Source organism: Vanellus vanellus, assembly GCF_965231255.1.
Source record: "Vanellus vanellus genome assembly, chromosome: 16".
In the NCBI taxonomy this organism is placed as follows: domain Eukaryota; kingdom Metazoa; phylum Chordata; class Aves; order Charadriiformes; family Charadriidae; genus Vanellus; species Vanellus vanellus.
The window spans coordinates 13,319,717-13,347,196 of record NC_138921.1 but is presented as its reverse complement, the minus strand read 5'-3'; the positions used below and the strand labels follow the sequence as shown (position 1 = coordinate 13,347,196).

General features: G+C 44.5%; 1 protein-coding gene across 5 annotated transcripts; it reads right to left on the bottom strand.

Annotated features, from left to right (window-relative positions):
- Nucleotides 1–357: 357 nt before the first annotated feature.
- Nucleotides 358–26,569, bottom strand: RILPL1 (Rab interacting lysosomal protein like 1). Of its 5 annotated transcripts, none has more exons than XM_082491430.1 (8): nucleotides 25,967–26,569; nucleotides 22,178–22,328; nucleotides 15,667–15,785; nucleotides 14,180–14,398; nucleotides 10,774–10,946; nucleotides 10,148–10,240; nucleotides 5,922–6,009; nucleotides 3,307–3,446 (listed from the first exon to the last, which is right to left on the bottom strand). In XM_082491430.1, exons 1-8 carry the CDS (start codon nucleotides 26,264–26,266, stop codon nucleotides 3,441–3,443), a joined length of 1,149 nt encoding a protein of 382 aa, XP_082347556.1. In that variant the 5' UTR covers nucleotides 26,267–26,569; the 3' UTR covers nucleotides 3,307–3,440. The 5 variants fall into 5 exon arrangements, with proteins under 5 accessions (XP_082347554.1, XP_082347556.1, XP_082347557.1 ...); XM_082491431.1 differs by lacking the exon at nucleotides 5,922–6,009 and adding an exon at nucleotides 6,853–6,927 and having other exon boundaries at nucleotides 3,312–3,446; XM_082491432.1 differs by lacking the exon at nucleotides 5,922–6,009 and adding an exon at nucleotides 6,841–6,927 and having other exon boundaries at nucleotides 3,389–3,446.
- Between the last annotated feature and the right edge of the window lie 911 nt (nucleotides 26,570–27,480).

Here is a 27,480-nt window from a genome sequence, read left to right as displayed (position 1 = left end):
TGTGTTTGCAGCTGCACCCACTCTGTCCTTGCTTCCTCTCTGCCAGTGAGGTCCTGCCTGCACAGGGTTTAAACCCAGTTCTGGAACGTGGGCTTGCTGCTGGTTGGACCCGAATCGTGGAAAACAGAGGCCAAAGGAGCTCCTTTCTCCCGTTTTCAGAGCCAGGATGTGCGTGTACAGACACACATCTTCCCTTGAGCAGCTTACACAGTTTTCTAGAAAAGGCTCTGTCACGTTCTTTGTCATCATAGGCAATTCCTAAATGTTTGCTAATGTATTTAAAACTATTTTTTTTTTATCAGCCCTATCCTAAACCTTGCCCAGTTTGAGGCTTGATTTCCATGAAGAGTTGGGTGAGCCTTTTTCGGGGGAAAGAAGACAGACCCATATGCTGCCTCCCCAAGAGGAGATGGTATTAATTTTCCGCAAAGAAAAGGACACCAGTCTTGCAGAAATACTTGTTTTTCAGAAATATTTATTAAACTGTTAAAATGATTTACTGCCCAACCAAAAAAAAAAAAACCCAAAGAAAAAAAAAAACAACCCAGAAAAATGTCAGTGATCCTGCACTTTGCAGACAGGATTGTTATGCCCTTTACCTGACAACATCCTGGCCCCTTTTCTAAAAGCAGATTTTTATTTGAATATTGAGAAACAATACATAACAGATCCTCAAATCTTTACGTACTCTTCCCTATGCGCCATCTGTTTCAATGGCACTTGGAGTGTATAAACTCAGCGTTTCTAGCATGAGAATGAGGAGCGAAGTGGTTAATGCTTAGCAGGGCAGGAGTAACTAATTAGATTTTTGAGGTAATGAGCTACAGAGATGAGCGGAGGAAGTGCCATTGTTGGAATCGGCTGCAGATCTCACCCGACAATGGTGAAACACTGGGCTCTGGCGTATGACGAGCTTTACGTGCACTAGACCAGGAGACGTCCTTTGTGATACACCAGCTTAGGTGCTCAGGCAGACAGTGCGGTCTGTGTGTTTCTATTATCCCTGCTCACTGCTCTCAGCTGATTTCAGAAGTGATGTGCTTATTCAGGCCGCGCATCCGCCGCATTCTTGCATTGTTTCTGATCACTGCATCTCTTCTAAACGTGCCAAACGACTGTAACCTATGCTAAGGAGAGACTCCATGGACATCATTCACAATTTACTTTAACTGCCTGATACAACTGTAGTGTACTTTTTATTTCTAATATGGAAGTGAAATCAAGATCTTAGCAACTTAAGTATTAAATGAAGATGCTCCATCCCCCATTTAAGAATTGCTTTTCACACAAGGGAGGAAGTGCTGCAGTTTTATGGATACAACTTTCTGTAAGCATAAAAGTTAAAGATATGTTACCAAAACGTAACCAGGCAATAGCATATCTGCCTAATACTGGCATCAGACACTACCGTCACTATTTCAAATGCAAATGTCTTTCATATAAGGCCACATAACCCCCCCCCGCCCCGAACTGCAGTGACACCAGGGAGGCACAGTAAATACTTTCTCTACCTCCAGCACGCGGTAGGTCTGTGTTCGAAACACAGCACAGCTACAGTCGGGGGCACAGCAGCATTCAGCTCACCACTGCAGAAATAGTTCCCTGGCAGTTTCATTAGAGAAGGGCCAAGAACCATTTCTGCCCATACACGTTAAAGAATCCACAGTGTCCTGGCTCACCCTGTATTAAAACTGACTGGCCTGCACTAAACCCTCTGGCTCGCTCTCACCTGGGAGTGTGTCGAGGCACCCTCCTACATTCAGTACCCGGAGCAGCTGGAGCTTTACTCCAGCCTGAGCAGTTTCCCGTTCCTAGTGCCACTCCTGAGAAGCAGCTCTTTACTGAGCAGATGTCGTTGCTGGGGTAAGGTGCCAGCAGCAGCTGACAGCCCCCTGCACTAAGCTACATGTGCGGAAGCTCCCTGCAGCCTTGCGGTAACTAGATGCTCCTTGCCAGCAGCACTGTGCTCCAGCGCGGACTCTCCTAGCACGCAGCCGAGTGCGCAGAATGGCCTCGGCACCTCCCGCGCAAGGCGCTGCGGGCGCGCTCCCCTCTCCCGCTTGGTCGGGTGCCTTTGTGGAGCGTGTGGTGCAGCGGCAGGGTGGGTGCTGACACTGGGCTGTAGGCAACAGTTATGCTGCACAGGGCTGTAGTGTCATGGGTTTTGTAAGTACAGCTGAGGTCTCACGAGCTCAGTTGCACAGCAGATCTAAATCCCCCCTCCTGGCAGCTCGGCTGTGTGGGGCTTTCGCTGGCAAGTGAAGCCCCTGTAACTGCAGGCTACCCAAACATCAACCTGGGGAGAAGCCTGCGCATACAGAATTCATCCACTCTGCCCAAGTAGTGTTGAGACTAGTCAGAGAAAACGCCATCTCTGAGTCCGTTAAAATGGTTTATGTCAGCTAGTTGAGGATGTCTTACACTCTGAAGTTAGGCAGTCTTACCTAGACAGAAAAGTAGAGTGTGACTTACTTAAAAACCTGTCTGTGGGAAGAGACCTAATTCCTTTACAGCAGCTGTCTGCTACTCCAGGGGGAAGGCCCTGACAAGAAGGAAAAAATTCAAGTGTTAAGAATTCCTCCTTGTAAGCAGTTTGTTTTTCATTAATCCTGCAGAACTCATGGCAAAATGCAAGGCACGCTCACCTCATACGTGGGTTTCTTCATGCTTTAGGCACTATAAGCAGCAAGGGAAATGTACACTCACTATCCCTCTCAAGGCTACTCCAGTTTATCAGTTTGGATCAGGTGGACTTCCAAGTGGTTACTCTGCAACATGCAGATGCCAGCTGAACTTGACAGGACACGGCAGTGCTAAGACCTGCCATGGAGAGTGGCCGGCTGGTGTATCCCTCTTGAAAAACTTCTTACAGAAATAAAAAGCAAACAACCGATAGTGTTAACAAACAGGGTAAAAGTGTCTTTGCCACTAGATATTGTACACTGCAAACAAACTTCTAATAATGGCACAGGTCCTTTTTTTTTGGTTTAAAGAAGCTTGTGTTACTGTAGTTAATGCAAGAACAAGACCATGGACTTGTTATTCAGCACAAAACAAGTCATCTAGAAGCTTCTATGTCCCAGGGTATCAGTGACTGTTACTACAGAGCTTGGATTCTGTTCTCAGCAAACAGTCACCAAGTAAACAGTGAGGGATCCCTTTTGAAGAGTCCATCTGGAACACAACCACTGAGGTGTGCGAGGCAAATAAAAGTGATGAGCTGCCGGATTTGTTTACAGAAGCTTCTTGTTACTAGACTGTCGAGATCTACTGCGGTAAACTGAACACCTCAAGTTTTTAGTCACAGGTGCTGCAGGGCTTCTTGTCCTTGTTCGGTGTAGGAGTCATCTTTATTTGAATTCGACCATTCTCCAAAAGTATCCTGGAAGTGGACGTTTCTCTGTGATGCCTGCATACGTTTCTTATCACGAGAGAAGAAACTAAACCTTCCGGGAAGGGAGGAGTAATGGAGGGAAGGAGAAAGGAAGAAGACAGTTTACCATCTTGAAAACACTTCAAGCACCCGACACGGTACACAGCACAACAAAGCACAGAGCAAAGAAATCTGTTTGCATCTGCAAAAATCAAGGCAGTGAAGCCTGATGGGAGTGCATGTCAAAATGTTATTAGAGATGAAGTCATTGCAATCTCAAGCGGTTTGGCTATGGAAGCTTCAAATAAGCTCTAAATGCTGTTGACTCTACAAGGTGCAGGTACCATTTTAGATGTATAGTCCCCCTTTCCCAACCCTGAGATAAAGAAGCAACACAATACAGGTTAGTTTCTTGGCATAAGTAAAGTGGTATCTTTGGCATTAAATCTGTATAATTTACCATAAAGCAGAAATAAGAGAATGTTTTTAAGGGTGTCAGCGGGGAAATTCATCAGATAAGAAAATAAGCCTCCACGTTTTTATCAAGTGTACAGATTTTGATACATAGACTCGATTCCTGCAAAAATAAATGAATAAATGCACATGCGTGCACAAGAGTTTGCAGGATGAAGGCTCTAAACAAATGTACACAAGCGTGCACGTCATTTCCCATCACACGGCTTGGGTGCTCAAAGATAATGACGTACGTGAACCAACAGCCATTTAATAAGACACCAAATTGCCAGCTGACAACAGAGCTAAAAAAACACAGGTGGAAAAAATCCTCAGTATCATCTTCTTTGTACAGGATGAAGTTACTTGGTTAGGCAAATTCCATTTTCGTCATGAGTTCAGGACAAAAGGTGTTAGTGCAGCGTTTAGGTCTGCTGAGAAATGCAAAAGTTGTGGTTCCAGCTACCAAAAGTTTGAATTGGCTGCATACCCTTTGGGTTTTAATGATGCCCTTTAGGAGGTAAATCCTGGTTTGCTTGCACAGTACCAAGCACAGTGCGGTTCTGATCCAGGGCGGGAACTGCTAAATGCTTCTACAGCAAGAGACTATGCAAATATAAACTCAACTTTGACAGGTGATGGAATATTTGTCAGGGCATAAACCTGACCCTACATCCACGCCCCACCGTCCTCAGCGCTCGTCCTCCACCCACACTCCCTGACGTCTCTCCTCGGTACCAGGATCCCAACCGTCCGAGCCGCCTTGTGCAGAGCAGGGAGTTCTGCCTTCGACGTCTCTAGTCACATAGGAGGCTGTATTTGAGTGTCAGAGGAGGTTTAAGGCGCTTTCCTGAAAAAATATCCTATCATACGTGCAGGTAAGCATGATGATAATTACTAAGAATATTAAGAATAATTATTTCTTGACTAGAAAGTGACATAAAAAGCTACACAAGTGCAATGCCAGGTAACTAACATTGCTAGCAGGACCTGAACTTTTGCATTTCCTGGCTTCAAATGTGCAGCCTTAATAGTGAAATAAGTCTTTTGCACTTAATTAGCCTCATACTTTTCTACCACCTTCATCACAGGAGCTCATAAATTCACACACGTATGCTATGCCTTTTCAGGGCTGGATCCAATTCCAGCTGATAAAAGGAGTGTCTAGTCACCGAGGCTTTCTGCTGAGCGTGTTTGGTCCTGCCCAGTCAGGCTTGGTATCTTGAAGTCCACACAAAGGACTGCTGTATTTATGCACTACGTTTCAAAAAGTTCAGTAATTTTTCACTTTATCAATCATGAAATTAAGTAAAAGAAGAATGCATTCGTAAAATCTCTACACGAAGCAGAAGGGTTAAGCTTTTTTAATTCCTTCTGAAACAATGTAAATTGTTCTTATGCCTAGAAAACTCTCATGGAGAAGGTTTGGAAAAAGCAGGTCTGTGTGGAGAGGAAGGGAATTTAAATACTGTGTTGCTGCTGTAAATACAAAGATCACTAAAGCAGCAGTTCTAATGCAAAGAGACTTTGCATTAACAATTATCAGTATGTCTTCCAGGGACAGCCAAGAAAAGGATGATAGAATTGATTATTGAAAGTGTATACTCTATTGCAAAATACATAAGTAGAGAAAAAATATACAGTGCATGGACAGAAAGACATGGAAGCAACAGCCTATAATTAAGACTGGAAATTAATGTAGATATCAGCCATTATATTCTCTAAATCTAACGGATTTGTAACAAGTCATTAGAATGACATGGGTTTCTTAAAAAGCATTGGTGTGAATTGTGAATAGGCACATAGTAAGCAAAATTAACAGATGCTGGTTAAAATTGCATATTGCGACATTTTTCTAAGGAGTAATGATTGGTTTAGCATGGTAACATTAAGGCAAAAGGTGATAAATGTCAATACTTGAGGATGAGCATGGAGGACTACGGTGAGTTGTGCACTGACTGGTCATTCTGATTGGCACTTTGTTCTTCTGTGATCCCACAGGCAGCCGATGAGAATGCAACCAGCAGTGCATGTTAACACAGGGTCATGCAAAAGGAAACCACGGTACCAAACATTTAAAAAATAAAATTCCTACAAGGGACACAAGTCTTCTTATTGGCTGCAATGTGGGATCGTCTGGAATCAATCCAGCTGCTACCATGGGCATTATGGCTGTAAAGATCCTGGTCAGGAAAGTACAGACACAGAAGAGATAAGACTGGAGCAAGGGAAAGAAAAAGCATTCCATTAAAAAGAAAAAGAGGCAAACATGATACACGGGGTTACTTTGAATTACCACACAGGACATGTTACAGGGAGAGGTGGATCTGCATCACCCAAGACAGTTCTCCTCAGTGAAAAACTTGTTTAGAAAAAGCAGTCATTGTTGAAACAGTTTAAATTGCTTTTGAATTTCTAAAAGATACCACTTTTCTGTTGTGAGGCAGCCTGCAATCTGGGTTGGATTTCATCAAGGTATTACCACCTGTAGCAATGCAGAGCAGAGTGCACATTTTTCTTCCCAAGAGACAAACAGGCACATACATAATGAAATGGAGGATGAAGGTGTATGTTAAGAAATACAAAATGGGACTCTGCTGTCACTACTGGATATTTGCACGGAAAACAGGGTTAGACAGGACCAGCACTGCAATTAAAGATTTTACAAATGTTACAGTTGATAGTTTCAAGTTAAAAACCGGTATTGCAGGTGAAATCTTGAAGTAACTTCCTACGCAAGCTACTTGGTTAAAGGGTCTGTGTATCTGTTCCAAAGGAACCTGCATTGCTTCACATGCAGAAAGATGCCAACTGCAGGCAGCTAAATACTTATTTGAAACCTTGCAGCTACTCTAGCAGCAACGCTTTCTAGCTGGCTAGCAGCAAGACTGCTGCTTTGTAAGAGTTCAGCACTTTTACTACACGTTATACAATTCATGCAACTTAGAGGTTGAGAGAGCACGCTGGCTCGGTGCTCTGCGCCCGGCCAGCCCCGCACAAACCTGCCGACACACCTTCATCCGTACCTGGAACACCCTCTGTTTTTCTAAGGATTCTCCTCAGAGGTTCTCCCTTGTGCAAATATTTTTTTGAACTGTGGACTAATGTCAATTAAAGATTAAGTTGAAATCACGAGAGACATTTCACTTGTGACCAAACGCAGCTCTCCCCAACACAGTCACTCTAACTGCTATTCTTACATTCAAAATGAAAACAAACGAGCAAACATTGTTGTATCATTAGCAGTAGCTAGGACTTCTATTTTTATGCATTGTGGCACAGTCCGTTAGCTGCAGAAACAAGACAGACACATCAGCTTTTGTTGACTGCAAGAATAGGAAGAAAACTTATGGCTGTCTCGAGCGTTACATCAGTGACAAACAAGCATGTATCCTTAAAGAGAAAACGAAAGGGCGTTTTCTGCTCAAAACAGAGGGAACTTTTTCTCTTCAGTAAAGCCTCCTGGTTACATTATTTCATCAAAACTCCGACACGGGATGTAGTAGAGACAAATGTAGAGATCAATCAGTCTGAGATCAGAACTCAGAGTTTGCCCCAAATGTGCAAACCCTGGGAGTGAAAAAGTGTTGATTTCTGTAACTTCTTGTTTCCTTTCTTTATGGGGATGCAGCACAGAATCACCTGAGCACATCTTAGATGGCGCAGGCTACATATACATATGTCTCATTCCCTGAGATGCAGCGTGGTCAAGGAAAAAAGGCACGTGACATAGGCAAGCATAAAACTTCTCTTGAGCGGTTAGCAACAGTGCTGCCTATTTTTGTACCGCTGCCTTTTGTTGAGTCAGGAGGAAAAGTCTGAAACGGAGGGAAAAACAATCCTACTTTCATTTGTAAAGGTACTCTGCATGCAGGTATCAGCATTACAAGTTTTCATCGCATCGTTAGGTATGGAGAGTTTATGTGCCAGTGTGTTACCCAGGTAGCCATATAGGGAGATGCTGACAGCACCTGGCCTGGGAGAGTGAGATGGGAGCTCTGGAGAGAGCTGGCAGCAGGCAGGGACTGCAGGTAGGGCAGGAGGGGTGTTATCACAGCACAGAACAGACAATACACTTGGATTCTTTGTCTTTCCCAGCAGTGAAATTTCCTGACTTTTTTAAAGCCCATCTACACAAACACTGTTGACAACACATACAGAGAGGAGGGGGGAAAGAAAATAAACCCCCGCTTGACAAATCCTATCCAGACAGGCTGCAAGAATAAGACAAACCTGAAAACAATTACCATCATTCAGGTTACTTAAGTAGATGGGTTTATCTTCCCTTATTTAATATAATGGCTAAATGAAGAGAGCAGAAAGAAAGCCGGGGACAGAGCAGGACAGCTAAAGAAACCAACTTCATCTTAACAGCAGGTTCAACACGTGCTTTCATTGTCCGGCAGAAGAGAACGCTTGCCTCTTCTGAAAGGGGCCAAACCAACATGATTTTATGTTTTATTGTGTGTGGTTTTAGTTATATGAGTTTAACACAGAATCTGAGAAACAGAAAGATTAGACAAGTGTCTGAAAACGTGCATTGATTCAATGGTCTGATGCTCAACAGGTTTTCACTAATAAATTAACTGAGAGGAAGAAAGCACTGAGATAACTGGTTGAAAACACTTATGTGCCTCCTGCCATGTCTCCCTGCGTTGCTTACGCATGTATGCAGAAGGCAGAGTCAAAGTTAATATCTTGTCAGCACGTGCTCTGTCTTACCACGGCTATTTACATTTTTGTGCTGCTTTTGTTTCATAAATCAAGCATGGAAACTGCAATCAACACAAACTGCATAAATTGAAATTAGCCATCCCCCACAACAGGATAAGCTTTAAAAAGTACTAAAATAAATTTAAAAGAAAAGAGAAGCTTTACAGTGGTGATCTTATGAGGTGAAGTATTATTATTATCATCACAGTTGCAGAATGAAAACTTAAGTCCAAACTCAAAGTGTATTTTCTAGTCATGTAAGAGGAAGGGTTCTCTCAGCAAACAAAGTAGCACAGACAGAAGCTGGAGTCTACTGCAAATAATCAAAAGTGCCCTCCTGACTCTATGGTGTTTTGGATCAGTCCAAATGGAAGTTACTCTCACGGGGCTGCTGCTGTTATTAAACAAGGACTGAAGGTTATGGACATGGGGACAGGATGGAAGAGCTTTTTTATGTGGAAACAAATTACTGTTCCAAAATAATTTATGCAGTTAAAAAAGTTAAGCTTTCAGTATCACAAAAATCCAAAGACTTGCTATACAGTCACAAGACTTAATTTGGAATAAATAAATGTACAAGGAGGGAGCTGCAACAGACAAATGGATTGGCTAACACTGTGATTTTACAATTAAGTGGTATACTAGTAAATGCACACCTCTGACGGTAAGCTTAGGTTTTGGACAGTAACATTAAATGCTTCACCTGACAAACGTGGGGTTCTTTATAGCCAAGAAAGCTGGCATCCTCTCCAGCAGCGAATTTGTTCAGCAAACTAAAGGTTTTCATGCTGTACACATACTGCAAGTTGGGGTCTAACGGCTTAGGGAAACAGGCACAGAGAGGTCATGGGGAAATGTTGCTCTCCACACCCAACTGCTGCAGATCTGCATCTGGTTTTACTGGTAAAGAACACTCTTTACACGTCTTCTGAGCATGACCTGGGGCCAGTGGTTTCTGACAGTCCACCCCCTTCAGATCTGTGTTTTAAGGAATTGAGACTTGCACTTGAACAGGAGCATTGTTCCTGCAATCCTTGCACATGGAGATCTGGCACTGACTTCAGTTTTGGGCACACAGGACAGGCTGAGCAGTGCTCAGTCCACAATTAGCAGCACCTCCCTTTGGAGTATGACTACGTGGCCCAGACAAGAAAATTCTCTAGGACTATCAGGTGTCTGTGTTGAAGAGCTCACCAGCTCATACTGGCTAGAATAAAACATTGCAACGCATGCTCTTCTGGTTAGCCTGAATAGTGTGCTTAAGAAGGAAACATTAGAACTGGAGTGGACTTCTTGGGCACACCAGTCTGGCCCATAAACACAGGCACATGCAGTACTGTTGGGGTCCCTGCTGCTGTCTGCACGTAGGGAGCAAAGGGTGCCACAGGAAATAATCTGAGACTGAAAGTGACCCAGAACAAGGCAAAAGTTTTGGCCAAAGCCAACTGCTGTTTTATGATACCTGTCAAGTGCTCCTTCTATGTCTCTCCCATAGACATTAGGGATGTGGTTATCTTAATTTTTAAATTCTTTAAAATTGTCCTACCCGTAAGAAACATTTAGTATTTGCAGACTATATCCAGTATCCTTAGAAAATATGCTACTTACAGTCGTTTGATTCCAGATTCAGGTTGAGTTGAGGGTTTTGGCTGAATTATGGGTGTAGGCTGAGGGGATCTAGTTTCTTCTTCTATTTCCTCACTTGAAAGAAAGAAAATAATTAATGTTCTTCTCCCAAGCCACAGAGGTGCTTTAAGTTCTAAAATTCAATCTGAGGTAGTATTGTTGATAAAGAAATGCAAAAAGATCTGTTCCAAGCTCATCAAAATCAATGGGAGATTTTCTGTCAACCAAGGAACAGCACCTAGAACTGGGTGTCCTTCCAATATTTTCTTCCTATTGTGACAAGGAGAGGGAGAAGAGGAATGCACTGAATAAAAGTTCTAGAATTTTCATTTTAGACACACTTTTATCCTCATTTTTGAAGTTCAAAAGTATTAAATGTTTGTAATATTTTTAAGATTCAGGGGGAACTTGAGTGTTGAGGAAGGACAGTTTTGCCCAATTTTGAGGAACCAGACTGAAACTAAAGCTGTGTGCTTGCAATCTCTACTTTGAGCCTTTGCAGAAATGTAAGCTTTTTGGACACTAGTTAAGAGCACATTTATTGTTTCTAGACCTGCCCTATGGCTCCTCTGTGTATAGCATGAAACAGGAGAGGAGATCTAACCTACCTTTTGTAATATAGAAGTTCCTCTTGAAGTAAAAACACTTTAGATTTCAATTCATTCCTCTCATGAAGGACATCCCGGAGCTCCTGCAAGGTGAATCTTGGACGATTGGGATCTTTTAAGTCCATTGCCATCTTTTCTGACTCTGAGAGGCAGTCATCATTGTTTGGTTCTGTCTAGGAAGTGAAATGTGGTCTTTAAATTCACCATGCAGGTGCCATGTCTGAGGACTTAAAGTATTTATCAGTCTAATTCCCAACCTCTTCCTTTCAGCACTACTAAATCCTCTTTTAAGAGAAACGCAGCCATTTTAAGAGAAAAAAAAATGTAGAAGGAATTTGGTTTTCGTGTTAAAGACTGTCAGCAAGAACAGCTCCGTGATCTGATCGCTTTGTTCTTTCCTGTGCTCAGGTTGACAGATGACACACACAGGTCTGGTGAGACTGTGGCAAGCCTCTGAAAGATGATCTATTTTACCTCTCTTCACCTCGTGTTTGGAGAAAGCTTGCAAACGAGGAAGACCTAAGTGTTGTGACCTACAATCAAAGCCCTGTGCTCACAGGAATCTTTCAGAGAGTTACATGTTTGGGAAAACAAACAAGCACCAATTGTTTCTAGGAGGCCTGAACACAGGGTCCAACCTGAGCCTGCGGTACATTTTCTTGTGGAGAAATTCCTGTGGAATCCAGACTGCCAGAAAGTCCACGGAAAATGTGTAGTCCAATTTTTGATAAACAAGTCTGTTTAAGGAATTCATACTTCTAACGAATGGGGTAAATCAAACATCAGCCTTTTAAATAAACACTGAAAAAACTGCACAGCGGAGATCATGACAGTTCCTTCCAGATCCTCCCACAAAGAGAAAGCTTCTTTGGATGTAAACATATCAAGTGGGGATTTAAGTTTATATCCCCTTAATGCCTTTATTAAAAAAGCATGATTGGTGTTAGCACCAAGATACAGCTACAAAGTGGAAGAAAACTGCAGATGAATGCTAGATGAGGCTTTTATACACTTGTACCCTTGTTTCTTTTTCCTCTGAGAAGAGTTCACTGGAAGCCTGGAGGAATTTTATCTCCCACCACCCAGTTTCTGTGGCTCCCAACGAGACAGAACTTGCACCCTAGGCATGTGGTTGGATTCCCAAGCCTGCGGGGCTGCTTCCTGTCACCTGGATAGACTGTAGCATTTGTGCAGAATTATTTGGCCCTAACTGCTTGTGAAAATGTGGTCTGCATAAACACAGCACACAGAAGACCATTGTTGAGGTCCTCTACTGTTGTTCCACTCAGTGGCTGCACAGAGCTGAGGACCAATGAATGAGAAATCACAAGCTTTTGGGAAGGGTACTCAGAATCAAGATGCTGAAAAGTAGCTACAGGCCTTCAGAAGTCTGCAGGATTTCTAACAATACAAATAAATGCAGGGCACTCTGTTCCAGCAAAGTACATTTGAAATGTAGCAAAGTACATTTGAAACGTGATGCTTTTTGCAAGGACTGACTAGAAGCCAGCACATGAAATCAGAGACGTCACCAGCCAGGTCAGCCACTCGCCCTCCTAGCAGGATGCGGAGATCAGAGTCTCAGAGCTCCTGTGTTGCAGTGACGCTTTTCTGGGGTACAAGCTAGAAATTTGAGGAGCTAAGTACCAAAATTCTTAAGCAGAGTCCCTTTTTTGTAAGCCTAATCCTACCCTCTTTTGAGCTCATGTGTTTGTGAAACAATTTTGGGTTAAACTTGGCTGCGCTGAGGTTGAGGTAATATCAGTTTCTACAGCAGGGATTGCAGTCCTTGTCCTGTGAAGACAGAGCAGCTGAGCAGTGTTCACTTGTCCGTTTGTTTGATCCACCCCATTCATCCCAACGCATTTCTTTACACAGACTGCAATAAATAAAGATTGATGCAACCCAACAAGAGGTTCAAAGGAAATTACCCAAACACTTTTCCTCTTCTTCACCCCTCTGGATTAGGGTCTGAGCTGATGCCTCTTCTTTTGGTTGTGTATTTGCCCTACAACTTTGCCCAAATACGATATTTTTGCTAGATTTTGCTCACAGCAGCAAGGACCAAGTAGCCTGTAGTCAATGCAAATGTACCTAACTGAAGCCAACAAACAATGTCCATTGCAGAGCATGCAGCTATTCAAGCTTTCTGCTTGCCACTGCAATTCCTGTCTAACCATCATCCTGGCAAAGAGAGCGGGGAACGGCTCTAATTAGAAGAGACGCCATTGCCATGGAACTGATGAGTTAGAGAGGTAAAGAATGCATCCTTTATCTCCAGAGACTGAGGACACTTTCACTCCTGCTGGCTCCAGGCCTGGGCTCCACAGCCCCATTGACAAAGCTGGGTGTCCTGGCTGAATTAACAGCAGAGAAATCATCCTTTTCATTATTAATACAGTGCTTGCCCATTTCAGCAGTGACGTGTTAACACAACACTGGCTGTCACATTCCTGGGGGGTCCAGCGTACCCCATCAGCCTTCGCCTCTGCTTCTTGATGTATATCCCTGCCCACACGTCACTGCACAAATTCCAGTAGGAAGTGAAAGCAGAAATAAGACCAAAGTTAGTTCCTCTAAAAGGTGCCTTCAAATATTTATATGTTGATTTGGTAGTGATAGACCAGCTTAGTCCTGACAGATCCAAAGTGCCATAAGCACTGGAGGACCAAGCGTGCAGAAGCCTCTGGGACCGCTTCTGACACAATTTCTTTTCTACAGTGGTTCACATGCCACAGCCGTCATAGTGCATTGCACCTTTGGAACACATTAGGGCTTGTATATTTGCATCCTCAGCAAAGCTTAAGCTACTTGTCAGCTGTTTATCTTTCGGAAAACCCAGACTGTTTAAGGGATCAGTTGGTTTTCCTTTGGGGGAGGGGGTTGATGGGTACAAACAAAATGAAGCCAACCATACTAATACAGCACCACCAAAACACTATCTGCCTTCAGTACAAACTAACAGCTGATACTCCAGAGATTTTGGCTTGCTTCATGATGTTTTTAACACTCTCTTTTGAAGCAATGATTTGTTCTGGTACCTGGTGAATTCTGCAGCCTAGTGCATGACCCAAAGGTTGAACTTCCTAGGACATGTGGTGGGTAACCAAGGCGTCCCACTGCTAACCTGGGCTGCCACTCTGCCTCCTCTGCGATCGGTCCCCTCCTTTAGGAAGGAGGGGTCTGTTCCACTGGGTCATCATCCACCCTAATGGGGACTTTCCTGTCACAGTGCAATGAGTGACATTTCTCTCCATATGTCACATCTGAACACAAGATGCTGTCCTCGAGTCTCACCATTGCCTCTGACGTGTATCAATCACATTTATCCAAAGAAGAGGTACTTGGTACGAGGTCCAAAGCTTTTTAAAAGGCTGTTTAAAAAGTGATTTAAAGTGCCTCTTACCTTTACTTCCTCCCCATTCTGGCTGTCCTCACCCTGCAGTTTTTCTCTCAGTTTCCCCAGCTCTGCTCGCAGGTTGCCCATCTCCTGCTCCTTGGTTTGCAGATATGCTTCTAACTCCACCTTCTGCTCTATCAGTGCCTTCCCCTGAGCCTCAACAACGGTGATCCGGTGCCGCAGGTCATGGTTAATTTTCATTAACCTGTTCTGTTGCTGCTGAAGCTGCAAAACATTGATGCAATAGGTCAGCGTCCATTCAGCCATCAGCCACAGCGGCCAAGTCCCAAACATCATGTTGAAGAAAAAGTAGTGGGTTCCTGTTGAATTTAACTAAAAAATTCTCCCCCTTCCTCACCCCCAGATTAGTTTTTTTAAATATCTAGTTATCTACTACTGTTGCAGTCACCAAAATTTAAATGGTTTCTAGAGTAAAGAAGCACTTTTTCCCTAACAAAGAGAATTCTCCAACTAAAAGCAAATCCATCACTTCTGATATTATGTTTTGAAAAAGCAAAGGTCAAGGACAGTGTGACTTATGGGATTCTGAATCAAATCTTAACCCAAAGTAGAAAAGAGCAAGACAAGACAGCGGAATCCTTACTATTCAATTTGCATTATAAGTACTTTGCTTTGAGTTCTTAGGCTCTCTCATAAGGCAGGATGTGACTTGCTGGGCATTGCATGGACAGCACCAACTTGAAAGGCCACAGCACCTGCCAGAGGCACTTGGGTAGAGCAGAGATCATCTAGGTCTGGCCCTTGCTAACACCAGAGAAGTCCCATGGCCTAAGGAGATGAGGCAGCGTGAGGATGGGAAGCAAAATATGGGTAAGGAGGTTATTCCTCCTGACACGGAAAGAACCAGTGGAGCCTGTGATTCATCCAAGACTAAACCCAGATCTCTTGTGCTGTGGTCCCCAGGGCCACCCAACCTCTCAGTGACCTGCTCACTGCTGGCAAACCTAAGTGACTGGGCGGGACTTAGGCCCCTTCCTCCTACCCCTTCCTGTGCAGAGGTAATCCACATTGCATCCCTGGTGTGGGAGTGCGTGTGTGGAGTCTCTGCTGCCACACTCTGCAGAGAGTATATGCGAAATATACAGTGCTGAGGAAGTTTGCACTACCAAAGCAAAGAGAGATTCAAAAAGCCAAAGAAAGTTACCTGTCCTGTTCCCATGAAAGGGGAGGGATATCAGCTCTCTAAGGAAACAAACAAAACAGCCTGTCCTTCCCCATCTTCCTCTCTTGTTACACTGGTTTCCAGTCATTTTCCAAGTGTGTCTGGTCCTTCTGAACGCAGCAGAAGGGTGTGTGTCTGCACTGAAGACTGCCTAATCATTTTGGTCACTCCACAGTTATGCCAGATGCTTCAGTTACTGGACTAATAATCTGGCATTGCTGACAAATTCTACATTAACTTAAACCTTGAAAACAGGCTATGGAAGTGTGGGTGAGAAAGAAGAAAACCAGGAAGACTAAAAGCCACTTACAGCCTCTACATCCTCATTTTTAAGTCCGAGTTCCCGATCCTTTGCTCTGATTTCATCCCTCTGTTTATCTACCACTTCCTTCAGCTTCTTCATGACTTGTCGCTCTCTCTCTGACATTCCTGGTTAAAAAAAGAACACAGAAAACAAAGGACAATCAGGAGCTCTGAGACTGAGAACAATAACACTGAGAAATATTTAGGTAAAGACTCTGGAAGTTGCCTGCTGGTAGAATTACAGAGATGCTGTTGGAAGATGCTTTGAAAGTTAATTCAAGGGTAATGGGGAACACAGATGACACAATCCACTCCATAAATCCACAGCACAAAAACTCCTTAAGAAAAGAACCGATGGCCTCAGAAACATTCATAACAGTGTGGTGACACTGTTACATCTTGCTGCCTCAGTAGTTTTACACCAGTATTCACACTATGCCCCAGGGCGCTTGGTTATCTGTGTGATAATCTATAGAATCAGCTGGCCAAAACCCTGTGAAAATTGTAAAAAAAGTGGTTGGGATCCTCAGAAAGATCTAAACATGTCGTGGTCAGGATCCTCAGCAAGATCTAAACAACATGTCACTATTGTCAATTGCATCTAGATCTAAACCAGCTGAGGTGCACGGGACTAGAATGATTTTATGTTGAAACCCAGTTTTGTGTTGGGTGAAAGGGAGGTGAAGCAGAACCTTCAAAGGGTACCCTCACCCTGAATCTGGAACCGAAATTTAGTCTGGATTATGGTCACATATTTTCTCCTCATGTTTCACAATCCTTTCCCCATCCTATTGTGTGATAAATCATATTTAGAAGAACTGTACTTCAGAGAAAAATACTACATGGCATTTCACTTGTGAAAGATGTTTGGAACATTGCCAAGAATCCAACATTGATCCTGTTTGAAAATACATAAAGCATTAGATTAACCTGAGATCTGACCAACGAAACATTAGGAAACATCATAATTACAAAACAGGGAGCATTCTTCCATTATTTACCATTATGGAGATAATAGAGAACTCCTGGCACTACAGTGATGAGCTCTTCAGAGCAAACACAGACCAGATGGTTGAACTAAGTGAGATGATAAATCTACGACACTAACTTTTCCTGATCGCTGCACAGAGACATGCAATTTGATGGTCCTAAACTATCACATAAAATCACATTGCACAACATCCCATAGGATGGCTTGAAGATGAAATGCTTTGACCAGGGCAGTGTGTGGCTGCTCTGGCCAAAGTCCCGTCCAAGTTGGAGCTCAAACCCAGGGTCTACTGCTGTCTTGTTCTATTACCTTTGGCAAAGTAGCTACTTGGGTCCTCAGCTTCCTCCATCTATGAACTGTGAATGGTGATAGTTCACTCACCTCTCTGGGGTGGCTGGAAAGCCACTTTCTTTTTAAAATATTAAAGAGGTTCCCACATCCTACATCAGAAATATGCTGCATACACATCAGATGTATCCAACCAGTCAAGCCTCTACTTTCTAACATCAGCTCAGACTTTCTGGTTATGTTCTTCCCTCATGAGAGAAATCCAAAGGTGCACCCATAAGAGAATGTAGGCTGTATGCCTTTAGGAACTTCAGCTCACGGAGCGTCTACAGTTTGAACTGATGGATAATACAATACAGCAAGACAAATCTGAGAGAGAGAGACAGAGAAAGGGAGTAACTTTGGTGGATGTGCACTCCTGTGGGTTCCTATGCAGGTATAAAAAGTGTACTCCTGCAAACAGAGGGAACAGCAGCTCCAGTGCCTCATTGCTAAAGGACCCAGAATCTCCCAGAGCTCTGGTACAGGTAACCGCTCTGCTGGGAAGAGGACCAGTGATCATGACTGGCTGAGAATTTGGTCATGTTCCTGCAAACCCCAGAAAACAGCTGAGTGACATGGTGTTCACATTCTAGTATTGCATTCTCATTTTTTTTAATTCTGTGGTTAAGTCTGCCTACTCTGTTTCTGGACCCTGGTCCTTATTATCTCTCTGCTCTAGGTTCCAACTCTTTTTAGGATAATTTTAGTTCCTCACTGTGATTACAGCTCATACCCACCAGAGAGGACAAATAGACGCTGACACATACAGCTGCTTAACTCTTATAGAAGACCCACACTTTCCTATCACAACACAAGTCTGGTACGCTATTGTACACTAACCCCACTACAGGTTCCTGGATTCACCCTCTGCAGCCAGTCTCAGGGCTGCAGCCTAAAACATCAGCTGTATTTAAAAACAAAACAAAACAAAAAATTCAAACCTTTGGCTTGAAGTACAGAGGGACTGCAGTGAAACTTTAGACTGGTGGTTTCACCCCAGTAGGAACTAGGAATAGTGAGTACAGCTATATTCATTAGTACTTGTGAAATACTTTGAGATCTGTAGATAGCAGGTGCTATTTAAAGAATAAAGTACCATTTCAGTGCTGACTGCTTTTCCTCCCACTGCACTCATTTTTCTCCCTAACATTTGGTGAGCATAAAAGACTTTGATTGTGTGCACAGATCACTCCATTATCCTTTTTATTTCAGAAGGAGGGGAAAGGAAAGGTGGGAAGTGTTTGTGAAACAGTCACATCTTCCATTTCCTCAGGCAGTGGGGAAGAGGAGAGGGAAATCACTAAATGCCCTAAATGTAAAGTAATTACCTCTAAATGATTCAAAGTCTAATATCTGCAAGATCTTAAATGGCACACCCAACTGGCTTCCCTAGACACATCCTATGAGCAGCTTCCTGCGAGTAGCTGTGATCACAGCATTGTTGGAGCGAGAGAAAGGAAAGCAGCTGGAAAAAAAGAGGGGGAAAAAAAGGGAAAAGAAGCAACACAAAAAATCCCACCTATTCTTTATGTTTCTGTTTAGGGACCTGTTTATTGTTGTGTTTATACAACTTCTGTCACAACGGGCCAAAGTACTAGTCAGGGCCTGTGGCACCATTCCACTGCCTAAATACTCAGAATAGAAGTTTGCCTCCACTTTTGAAAGGGAACTGTAGGTTCCTCAGCACAAGAGGTTCACACAAGAGTTGACATCCTGCTGCTTGCCTGTATTACCACAGCCAGCTTGAGAGCAGCTCCCCTCGCTGCAGTGCAACAGCAGCCTGCTTGTCCTGTTTGACACACACTGGGTCAGGTTTGCTCGTGGCATTTTACTAGGATATTCCAATCAGTCAGCACCATCAAGCAGTGCTGAGTTTGAGCTTGGGAGGAGTAGCATTAATGGATGTTGCAGACTCACCTTTAACCCCTCCTGTGTATTTTGTATTCTGCCACATGTCCTTCTGCTCAGCTCAGACTCTCAGCGACTGCCCTCTGTGCAGAATGCTCCTGTTTAAATAGGATTGTATCTGCCTCTCTCATAAACACCTTCGTTCTGCTAAAGTGGGGCTCTGTGAACACTCATGTGACTATTAATTGGCAAGGATTGAAGCCCAAAGTCTTGCACACCCAAATCACTGGCCTCTGTTGCCTGTACTAAAAATAACTCCTTTAACTGTCTGGTGAGTGAACAGCAAGCTGTTAATCCCAGGGGCTAGCCGCTGAGGGGAGACATGATCACAATACTAAATCGTGCTGAGATATGAAGACTGGAGTCTGGTCAAAGTTAGTCCAGCTAACAAAGCATTCGGCTTGAAAACCTGCCTCCGTAGACTCATCGTGCATCAGATCAAATGATGGACTGCTTTTTGACACTATCCAAACAAGTAATTTGAGACAAATCTCTCCCTATTCATTAACGATAAAATCTCCTAAAAGGAAAACAGTTGTGTTTGATATAATAGGTCCTAATAATAAGATGGGGCTGCTAGAAATTAATGTGATTTGACTTAAACTGATGATTTTGGCCAAAGAATATCAGTGATCCCAGAATCTGATCTCTGGCATGGATTTATGGGTTTTGTTTGTGTTATTATACTTGGGTGGACACAGTAAAAATAACATGGAAAGCATGCCTGGCATTTGCTTGGCTAGCCGAATGTGAAGAGTATGGCTATATTTAAATACAAGCACATGAGCTGCAGTGAGCTAGATACCCACTGGAAGGAAAAAAAAAAAAAAAAGAAAAGAAAACAAAGGGGAAGTTAGCTCCTTCTAATAAGATGTCACAGTCTTCATGGTCCATGACTCATCAATGCCATTCTGAAATTTTGCATGGAGTTTGTAAGGCTGATGTAGAGTTACTTCTTTGCCATTAATTCACTCCTAAATTGAAAGCATTGCATTTGTTTTAAAAAAGTGGTGGGTGATCTTGAGAGGTTTACCAATTTTTAGGTTTTGAAGATTTCATTGTACTCCTCCCAGGGCAAGTGAGCAGTACTCAGCCTTTGGGAGAAAGCAAGCGCAACTTCTACAGTGTTGGACAGAGTTTCATCCACCTACAGCAAGCCTCCATTTAATTCCAACCTCCAGTGAACAGAAAAGGATATCCCTTTGTTCCTAATGCTTTACTGGAGAGCTGCGATGGCTCAGCTGTGTGGTCTCCTTTTCAGACTGACCAGTGACTTTGCACACTACAAACAGGATTGCTTTTAAGGGAGCCATGACTTCACTGAAAATCAGAACCTCCTGTGAAAGTGGAGCTAGGGCTCGAAGCAGTGGACTAGAGTCCTGTCCATGTACAAATGGTTCAGGAAGCCACCCACTTCCAGACTGACTCACCATCACAGGCAGGTTTTGCTGCCAGAGTGACGCTGTTACCATTCTCAGCTGTCTGCCCCATGTCTCAGCTCAAGGCTGCCTCATCCCCATAGCTGCACAGTCATTTTTTTTCAACTCCTCAGTTTAAACCCCAGCGATGGACTCCGTATCCAGCAGCCTCAAGTTATGTGCTATGAACTGTGGAGCAAATAGACATCTGTTCATCTGCCCCTGCTCTTGGGAAAGAGCTATTTGCTGAGCTGTGGGGGACTATCTGGACTTCTGTGAGGCCTTTGACACGGTCCACCACAACATCCTTCTCTCTAAATTGGAGGGGTATGGATGAGGTTCAGTGCATGAGGAATTGGTTGGGTGGTTGCATCCAGAAGGTAGTGGTCAACAGCTCAATGTCCAGATGGAGATCAGTGACAAGTGGTGTCTCTCCAGGGTCCATTCTGGGACCAGTACTGTTCAATATCTTCATCAATGACACAGACAGTGGGATCGAGTGCACCCTCAGCAAGTTTGCAGATGACACCAAGCTGAGTGGTGCAGTTGACACACCTGAGGGAAGGGATGCCATCCACAGAGACCTGGACAAGCTCCAGAAGTGGGTTCATGTAAATATCATGAGGTTCAATAAGGCCAAGCGCAGGGTCCTGCACCTGGGTCGGGGCAACCCGCAGTATCAATACAGGCTGGGGGATGAAGGGATCAAGAGCAGCTCTGCAGAGACGGACTTAGGGGTACTAGTGGAGGAAAAGCTGGACATGAGCCGACAATGTGTACTTGCAGCCCAGAAAGCCAACTGTATCTTGGGCTGCATCAAAAGAAGCGTGGCCAGCAAGGCGAGGGAGGGGATTCTGCCCCTGTACTCCGCTCTGGTGAGATCCCACCTGGATTACTGATCCAGCTCTGGGACCCTCAGCACAGGAAAGACGTGAACATGTTGGAGCAGGTCCAGAGGAGACTACAAAAAAGATCAGAGGGCTGGAGCACCTCTCCTATGAGGACAGGCTGAGAGAGCTGGGGTTGTTCAGCCTGGAGAAGAGAAGGCTCTGGGGACACCTTATAGCAGCCTTCCAGTATTTAAACGGGACTTATGCTCCATCCCTGGAAACATTCAAGGTCAAGTTGGACGGGGCTCTGAGCAACCTGATCTAGTTGAAGATGTCCCTGCTCATTTTAGGGGGGTTGGACTAGATGGCGTTTAAAGGTCCCTTCCAACCCAAACTATTCTATGATTATAAATTTTTTCACTTATTCTAAGTTGGCTGTAAGTCCTAAACAAGTGAGGGAACCCTAAAGGCAGGTAAACCAAGTAAAACCAGTGTCTCCTATTCTATGAGACTATCACGACATTCTCTTCAAAAATCTCCATATGGTGGACTGATATAATTCAGGCAAAGAAATAATGATTTGCTACTTTACAAACAGTTATCCTGAATAGATCAACAGTTGCACTTATTTTGTGCATAATGGTGTGAAATAAGCATTAATGAATTAATTATTCTGTTTGTATTAGAAAATGTAAGGTGGGCTTACGAATGTTTTTTGCAAAGTGCAAACTAAAAAGAAAAAAAAAAGATAGAGAAAAAAATGAAGCTAGACTTTACTTTCAGAGATACTTCTCAGCCAAACAAAAAGTTGTTCAGGCTTTTCATTCACTCCTACCCCCACGTCTTATCATGTCTTCAGTATCACCATGTATTCAGAGATTTTCTATTCAGGTAGAAAAAAAAAAAATGCACCAAACCCCCAAAACCCAGATCTACATTAATCTATATGAAAAAAAAGCCAGAATATCCAGTCAAAATATTTTGATAAAGTATTGCTTTTTATAACAAAAGCAAGTACTGAATTTGAAGTATCAAACTTGCCTTCGTGCTTCTGAAATTCCTCTTCTGTGAAATTAATGTCTTTGTGAGACAAGTTTGTCATCAGTTGTTTATTCTCCTCCTGCAGCTGTGCAATTTGGGTAAGAAGGTCCTGCGCTTCCCCTCTCCAGACATCCTCCACCAGTTCTAATTCCTAAAGGGTAGACCGGGACAACACATTTATATTTTTAAACATGTTAAGAGTCTTTGACTGGACTATTTACAGATCAAACTAGTAACAATCTTACTATGATTCTTATGGAAAATGATTAAATTAGACTACTTTGAATTTCTTAGAAGACATCTGCTTTTCTAATGCCAGCATCAAGGAACCAAGTATAAAAGTTTCCCTAGGCTATACACTGAATGTAAATACACGAGGAGATAATTCCTGATGCAAATATTTTTGACATCCAAGTTACCCAAAGGATGGCTCCGTATGCCCCGTTTTGCTGTGAGGACCAGGTTAAGGAGACTGTTGTGTTAGGCAATATAACCAAACATGAGCAAGAATTACCTCCTGCATCCCAGGAAGCAGCCACAAAGGCTGTTATAAATGCCCCACAAACATCACACAGCATGGGCCAGGAGAGTCAGTGTTAGGCATGCTCGTTTTGAAAGACTAGCATCTCTAGTCTAAATTTCTGTTATGAAACACAAGTGTAAAATAATGAGTGCACAATACTGTGCAGCAAACCCAGAGCTCCTAGTCCACATGGAGACAAAACGGTGCTTCTTATGTAAATTGTTCTATATGGAATGTCTTGAGTGGCATCTATGTTAGCCACATCCAGACCAGCCAAAACAACAACTCCCATTTGTCAGGACACTGTGTGTCAAGAGCAGCTGTCACCAATCCCTGTAAAGGTCAAATTAGGACAAAAAGTATAAGGTCCTCAAGGAAAAACAGTTGTATTTAGGACTTTACTTGTTCCAAAAAGCCTTAATGTAATGTAACCATAAATGTAACCCTAAATGTAACCATAAATCATACTTCTGCAGTGGGGGCATTCGCTGCTCCATTTTCATGTATATGCTTCAAACAAAAAAAGCTGCATGCAAATCGCTAGAGCCAGGCTGAGTCACTTGCTGACTTTTACATTCATGCAGCATGCCCCTTTCCTACCTAACAACAAAACACATTCAGACAACAACCCTGCCAAGCACAGCTCTAGGCTAAAATAAGCTCTGCTGAGAGATTAAAGGATAGCTTTCTGCTTTGAATGTATGCTCTGATAATGTGAAATCATGTTCCTATTGACTTTTGGGTCTAAATGCCATTTTATTCCAGCATTTATTACTGCCATTTTATAATGTTTCCTAAAAGCTTTGCAGAAAACACTACACGATAAATAGATTAAAAGGCATTGTAAACTATGCAGACTTAATTATTAAGTAAAGAAAATTTCATGAATCATCTCTATTTTACTTGAAACTCTTAAGATAAAGAGAAAAGCAAATCTGTAATGAAACTTTATATTGCCAAATACCTAGGCTATCTACAGTGATGCTGCATATTACAACTCTGTAGCTAGGATAATGTGCTGACCTAGTTTAGACAATAAACCAGCACATTCATCAGTTATAAGCACACTGATAAAAACTAAATAGAACACACACAAACCCCCAAACTTTGTAAACGTCTATCATTTATGTGTGGCTGCTCTGTAAACACACAACTATGTTAAGGTTTGCGTAGGCAAACTTTCTTTATTGCTATTGAAGAGCCCAATGAATTGTAGCAGAAATTAAATTCTGAACCCTTATTAGTAGAAGCATCAGACATGCCAGCCAGCTCAGGAAACTCCAGACAGTGCTAAGCCAGGTTTATAGGCAAAACAGATTCACATCTAAAGATTTTAAGTTCTAAAATTTCATAGATTGACACTTGCAAGGACCACTAAAAGCTTGTCTGTATTGTTTTTGGAGGCTTTTGGATCACAACTGTTTCTCAGGCTCTGACTTTTTCTGCTTACCAGTACCTGTCCTGTGAAAGAGTTAAGTCTTCAAACCCTCACATTGGAACACAGATGGATGTGACATGACTGTTCTAAAGGGAATTGGTGCACTGGGAATCAACTTGAATAAAAAAATATGTATGTATCTTGTATTTTATTTTCCCTATTAAAGTATATTTCCACCAAAATCTTGTCTGGATTGTCTGAACGTTCTGTGAGCCAATTCGTGACTATCAGAGAAGCTGGCGGAGTAGAGATGGTTAACGGGCGGAAGGTCAGTTGACATCTGGCAAGTACCGTGTTATGCAGTTGACACGTTTAGGAAACTTTTTAACACATATATGAACTTCAGAAGCACCTACATGGAACATCAGCTTGTACAATGATACTGGGTGTTGCTACCGGGCCCAGTTCAGTATCCACTTCACCAGGCAGCATTGTCCAATATCTGAGACAAAGTATTACTGTGGACTAGCAATACAGTGGTCTCTACAATAATGGGGAGCTCTGACTTATGGCAGCTCTTCCCAGAGGTGACACGCCCTCAAAAAACACTCTGTCAGCTAGGGTTTGGGAAGAGCTAATTCCATTCTAGCAGAGGACCCAGACATAGAATGGGACCAGCACAACAGACCACCCACTTGCCTCAAAGTTAGATCTGTTAGAAGGGCAAAGGCACAGGTTTGGTACGCGTACTTCTACCTACTCTCTAGACCTTCTTACTTCATACTCTGGAGTTTTACCAGGGCTTTATACATTAAAGATCTTCTACCATCCTTTTCAGAGACACTGCCTTGAGACTACCTCTGAAAAATGTTGCAGGAATTATCCTGGATTTTCCATACGCTAAACAAATGCCCCCTAGTTCACTCTTTTTAAAACATAAAAATCAAATTTATTTAAATTAAAGCCAACTCGAAGTTTGAGGTCTCTCTTCCAGAAATCCCCTGTCTCCTCTTCATTCTGGATCTGTGTGTGCAAGCAAGAACGGCGTGAGGCAGCAGGGATGATTTAGCACAGTCACTGACTACAAGAACTATTTATTTAAATCCATTATCTGGATGGTTTAAAGAGTAGATCTGCCACTTTCACTGCAGTAAGTGGAGCAGCTCATGCTGTCCTGCCACACGAGGGTAACAGGATAATGGAAATGATCTCTACCTTGGGCTTTCATGGGAGTGGTGTCAGGGAACACTACGACCACCCCAGATCAAGCCAAGGGACAACATCTCACCATCAGAGGATGGAGCAAAGGTCTGGGAGAGTGCTCTTCCCTAATCTTCAGCTCTAACACTGCCCTGAAATCACTTGGTCCTCCATCTCTCTCCTTGCCTACCCGATGAGTGCACCAGGAAGATTAGACTGCTAAATCACTCACAGCTCTGGAGAGAAAATCGTATTATTGTCAGTGACCTTTCCTGGCCTAGCAGGAAGCCGCACTATCCTCTCGTCAGGAGAGGGGATGGAGTAGGAGTCCCAATCGGGTAGACACAAGGGAAAGGAAACGCAGTGACCGGGGAAGGGGTGGAGAAAGGAAAGGAGGAAGGAAACTTCCAGGAGGGAAGGAAAAAAACAACAACACACCCAAATCCTCAGCGACGCTAAAGCAGCATCCACGCAGAGCCCGTGAGCCCGCCCCGGCCGTACCCCCGCGCGTGTCCCGCCCGCTGCCCCCCGGCCCCGCACCACAGCCTCCCTCTTTGTTTTCCCCCGCGGCTGCGGGGAACGAGGAGGGGACGGCGGCGGCGGAGGGGCCGGGGCCCCGTTCTCCCCCCGGCCGGCTGCGGTAGCCCTGCCCCGCCGCGTCCCCCCGGCCCCTGGTGCTTCCCCCCACCTTCTGGTGCTTCCGCTCCTTCTCGATGCGGTCCATCCTCTCCAGGCGCAGGCGGTCGAGCTCCAGGCGAAGCTCCTCCATCTCGGGGTTGATGTGGTTGCGGCTCACCAGCACCTCCAGGATCTCCAGCACCCGCACCACCTTGGGCATGAGGCGGGCGATGGCCTCGCAGCCGTGCTGGTCGATCACCCGCTCAAACTCCTGCCCCACGGCCGAAGCGATATCGTAGACGTCCATCACCGTCAGCTCCGCCGCGTTCTTCTCCAGGGCGGGCGGCGCCCCGCCGCCGCCGCCGTCCATGGCTCGCCCGGCCCCGCGGCGCCCTCATAGGCGCCCCCACCCCCCCCGGTAGCCCACCCCTCCTCGCCCGGAGCCCCCTCAGACGGGCCGCGGCCCCGCGCAGCTCCGGCCGACTCGGGCTGGCTCGGCGGGGGGGTGTTTAAACTTGGCCGGGCGGCGTGAGGGGAGCGGCGGCGGCGGCGGCGGGCGGGCTGGGGGAGGCCCCGCGCATGCCCCGCCGGGCTGCGGGCGGTGCGGCCCGGGGCCGGCCCCGCCGGTTTCCCGGGGCTGTGCCCACCGGGAGGAGTCGGAGCTACGGTCGGGGCTCAGCGGGGGCTTTCCGTGTGCGCTCCCCGCGCTGGGGGAGAGGGGTCGCACTTAAGGCGGGTGCTCTTCGCTCCCCGAGTTGCTTCAGCAGCCGGATTCCTCCCGGTATCAACCTCTTCTGCCCACGGCTTCGCCCTCTGGGGATGACAGCCACGCGTCTGAGGGGTCAGAAGTCACACCCAACGCGTGGTGGGGACTCGGGGTCCCACGTTGATGGAGTCCAGCACCGAGGTGGGTTCACGGCAGGGCCACAACAGTGTGTCTCTGTGCCCCAGAGCGAGTGCAGCACCTGTGTCCACAGCTGACTTGTACGGTAGCAGGACAGAGGAGGGAAAGGTGATGCCCTGCTCCGAAAGAGGAGGAAGGCTAGCAGATGGCTGCAGGCAAATGTCACGGGGGGCGAAGAAGTCATTCCGCAGGGTGGCAAGGGTCGCACACAGCGGCTGGCACTGTGGTAGGGTTCGCAGGCCCGGGCTCTGCCAGGGCAGAGCAAGAGAGTCTTTATGCCCGGGCACACGCTCAGGGCATCTGTGGAGATTTTGTACATACGAGTAGTTTGCTGGCATGGATCCACTTACAGGGGAATTTAAACCAAAGCCCAAATGTATTTTTGCTGGTTAAGTTTTTCAGTATTTTTGCCTTCAGGTGTGACTGCACACTTTTAAAGTGTTTTTTTTTTTCATGCTGTTTTTTAAGAGGTGCTCTGGATGAGTCTTTAGAGATAAATTAAACATGCCCTGAAATAATTTTAGGTCCCAATCTTGCCACTTGCTGTATGCAGTGTAGGAATAACACACTGTATTTTTGACAAGATCCTATGAATAATGTCAAACATCGGAACTAGTCAGGGGAAATAGAACTGGAATTGCAAGAGCCAAGCCTAGAATGACTGATGTGTGCTGCACATT

Excerpts from the sequence above, each read along its gene's own strand:
- RILPL1 (XM_082491428.1), bottom strand. The coding sequence starts at position 26,266 with ATGGACGGCGGCGGCGGCGGGGCGCCGCCCGCCCTGGAGAAGAACGCG. Across the intron at positions 22,329-25,966 it reads AGGAGCGGAAGCACCAGAAG|GAATTAGAACTGGTGGAGGA; the intron begins GTGGGGGGAAGC and ends TCTACCCTTTAG. Across the intron at positions 10,241-10,773 it reads GAACTTCTATATTACAAAAG|TGAGGAAATAGAAGAAGAAA; the intron begins GTAGGTTAGATC and ends CTTTCTTTCAAG.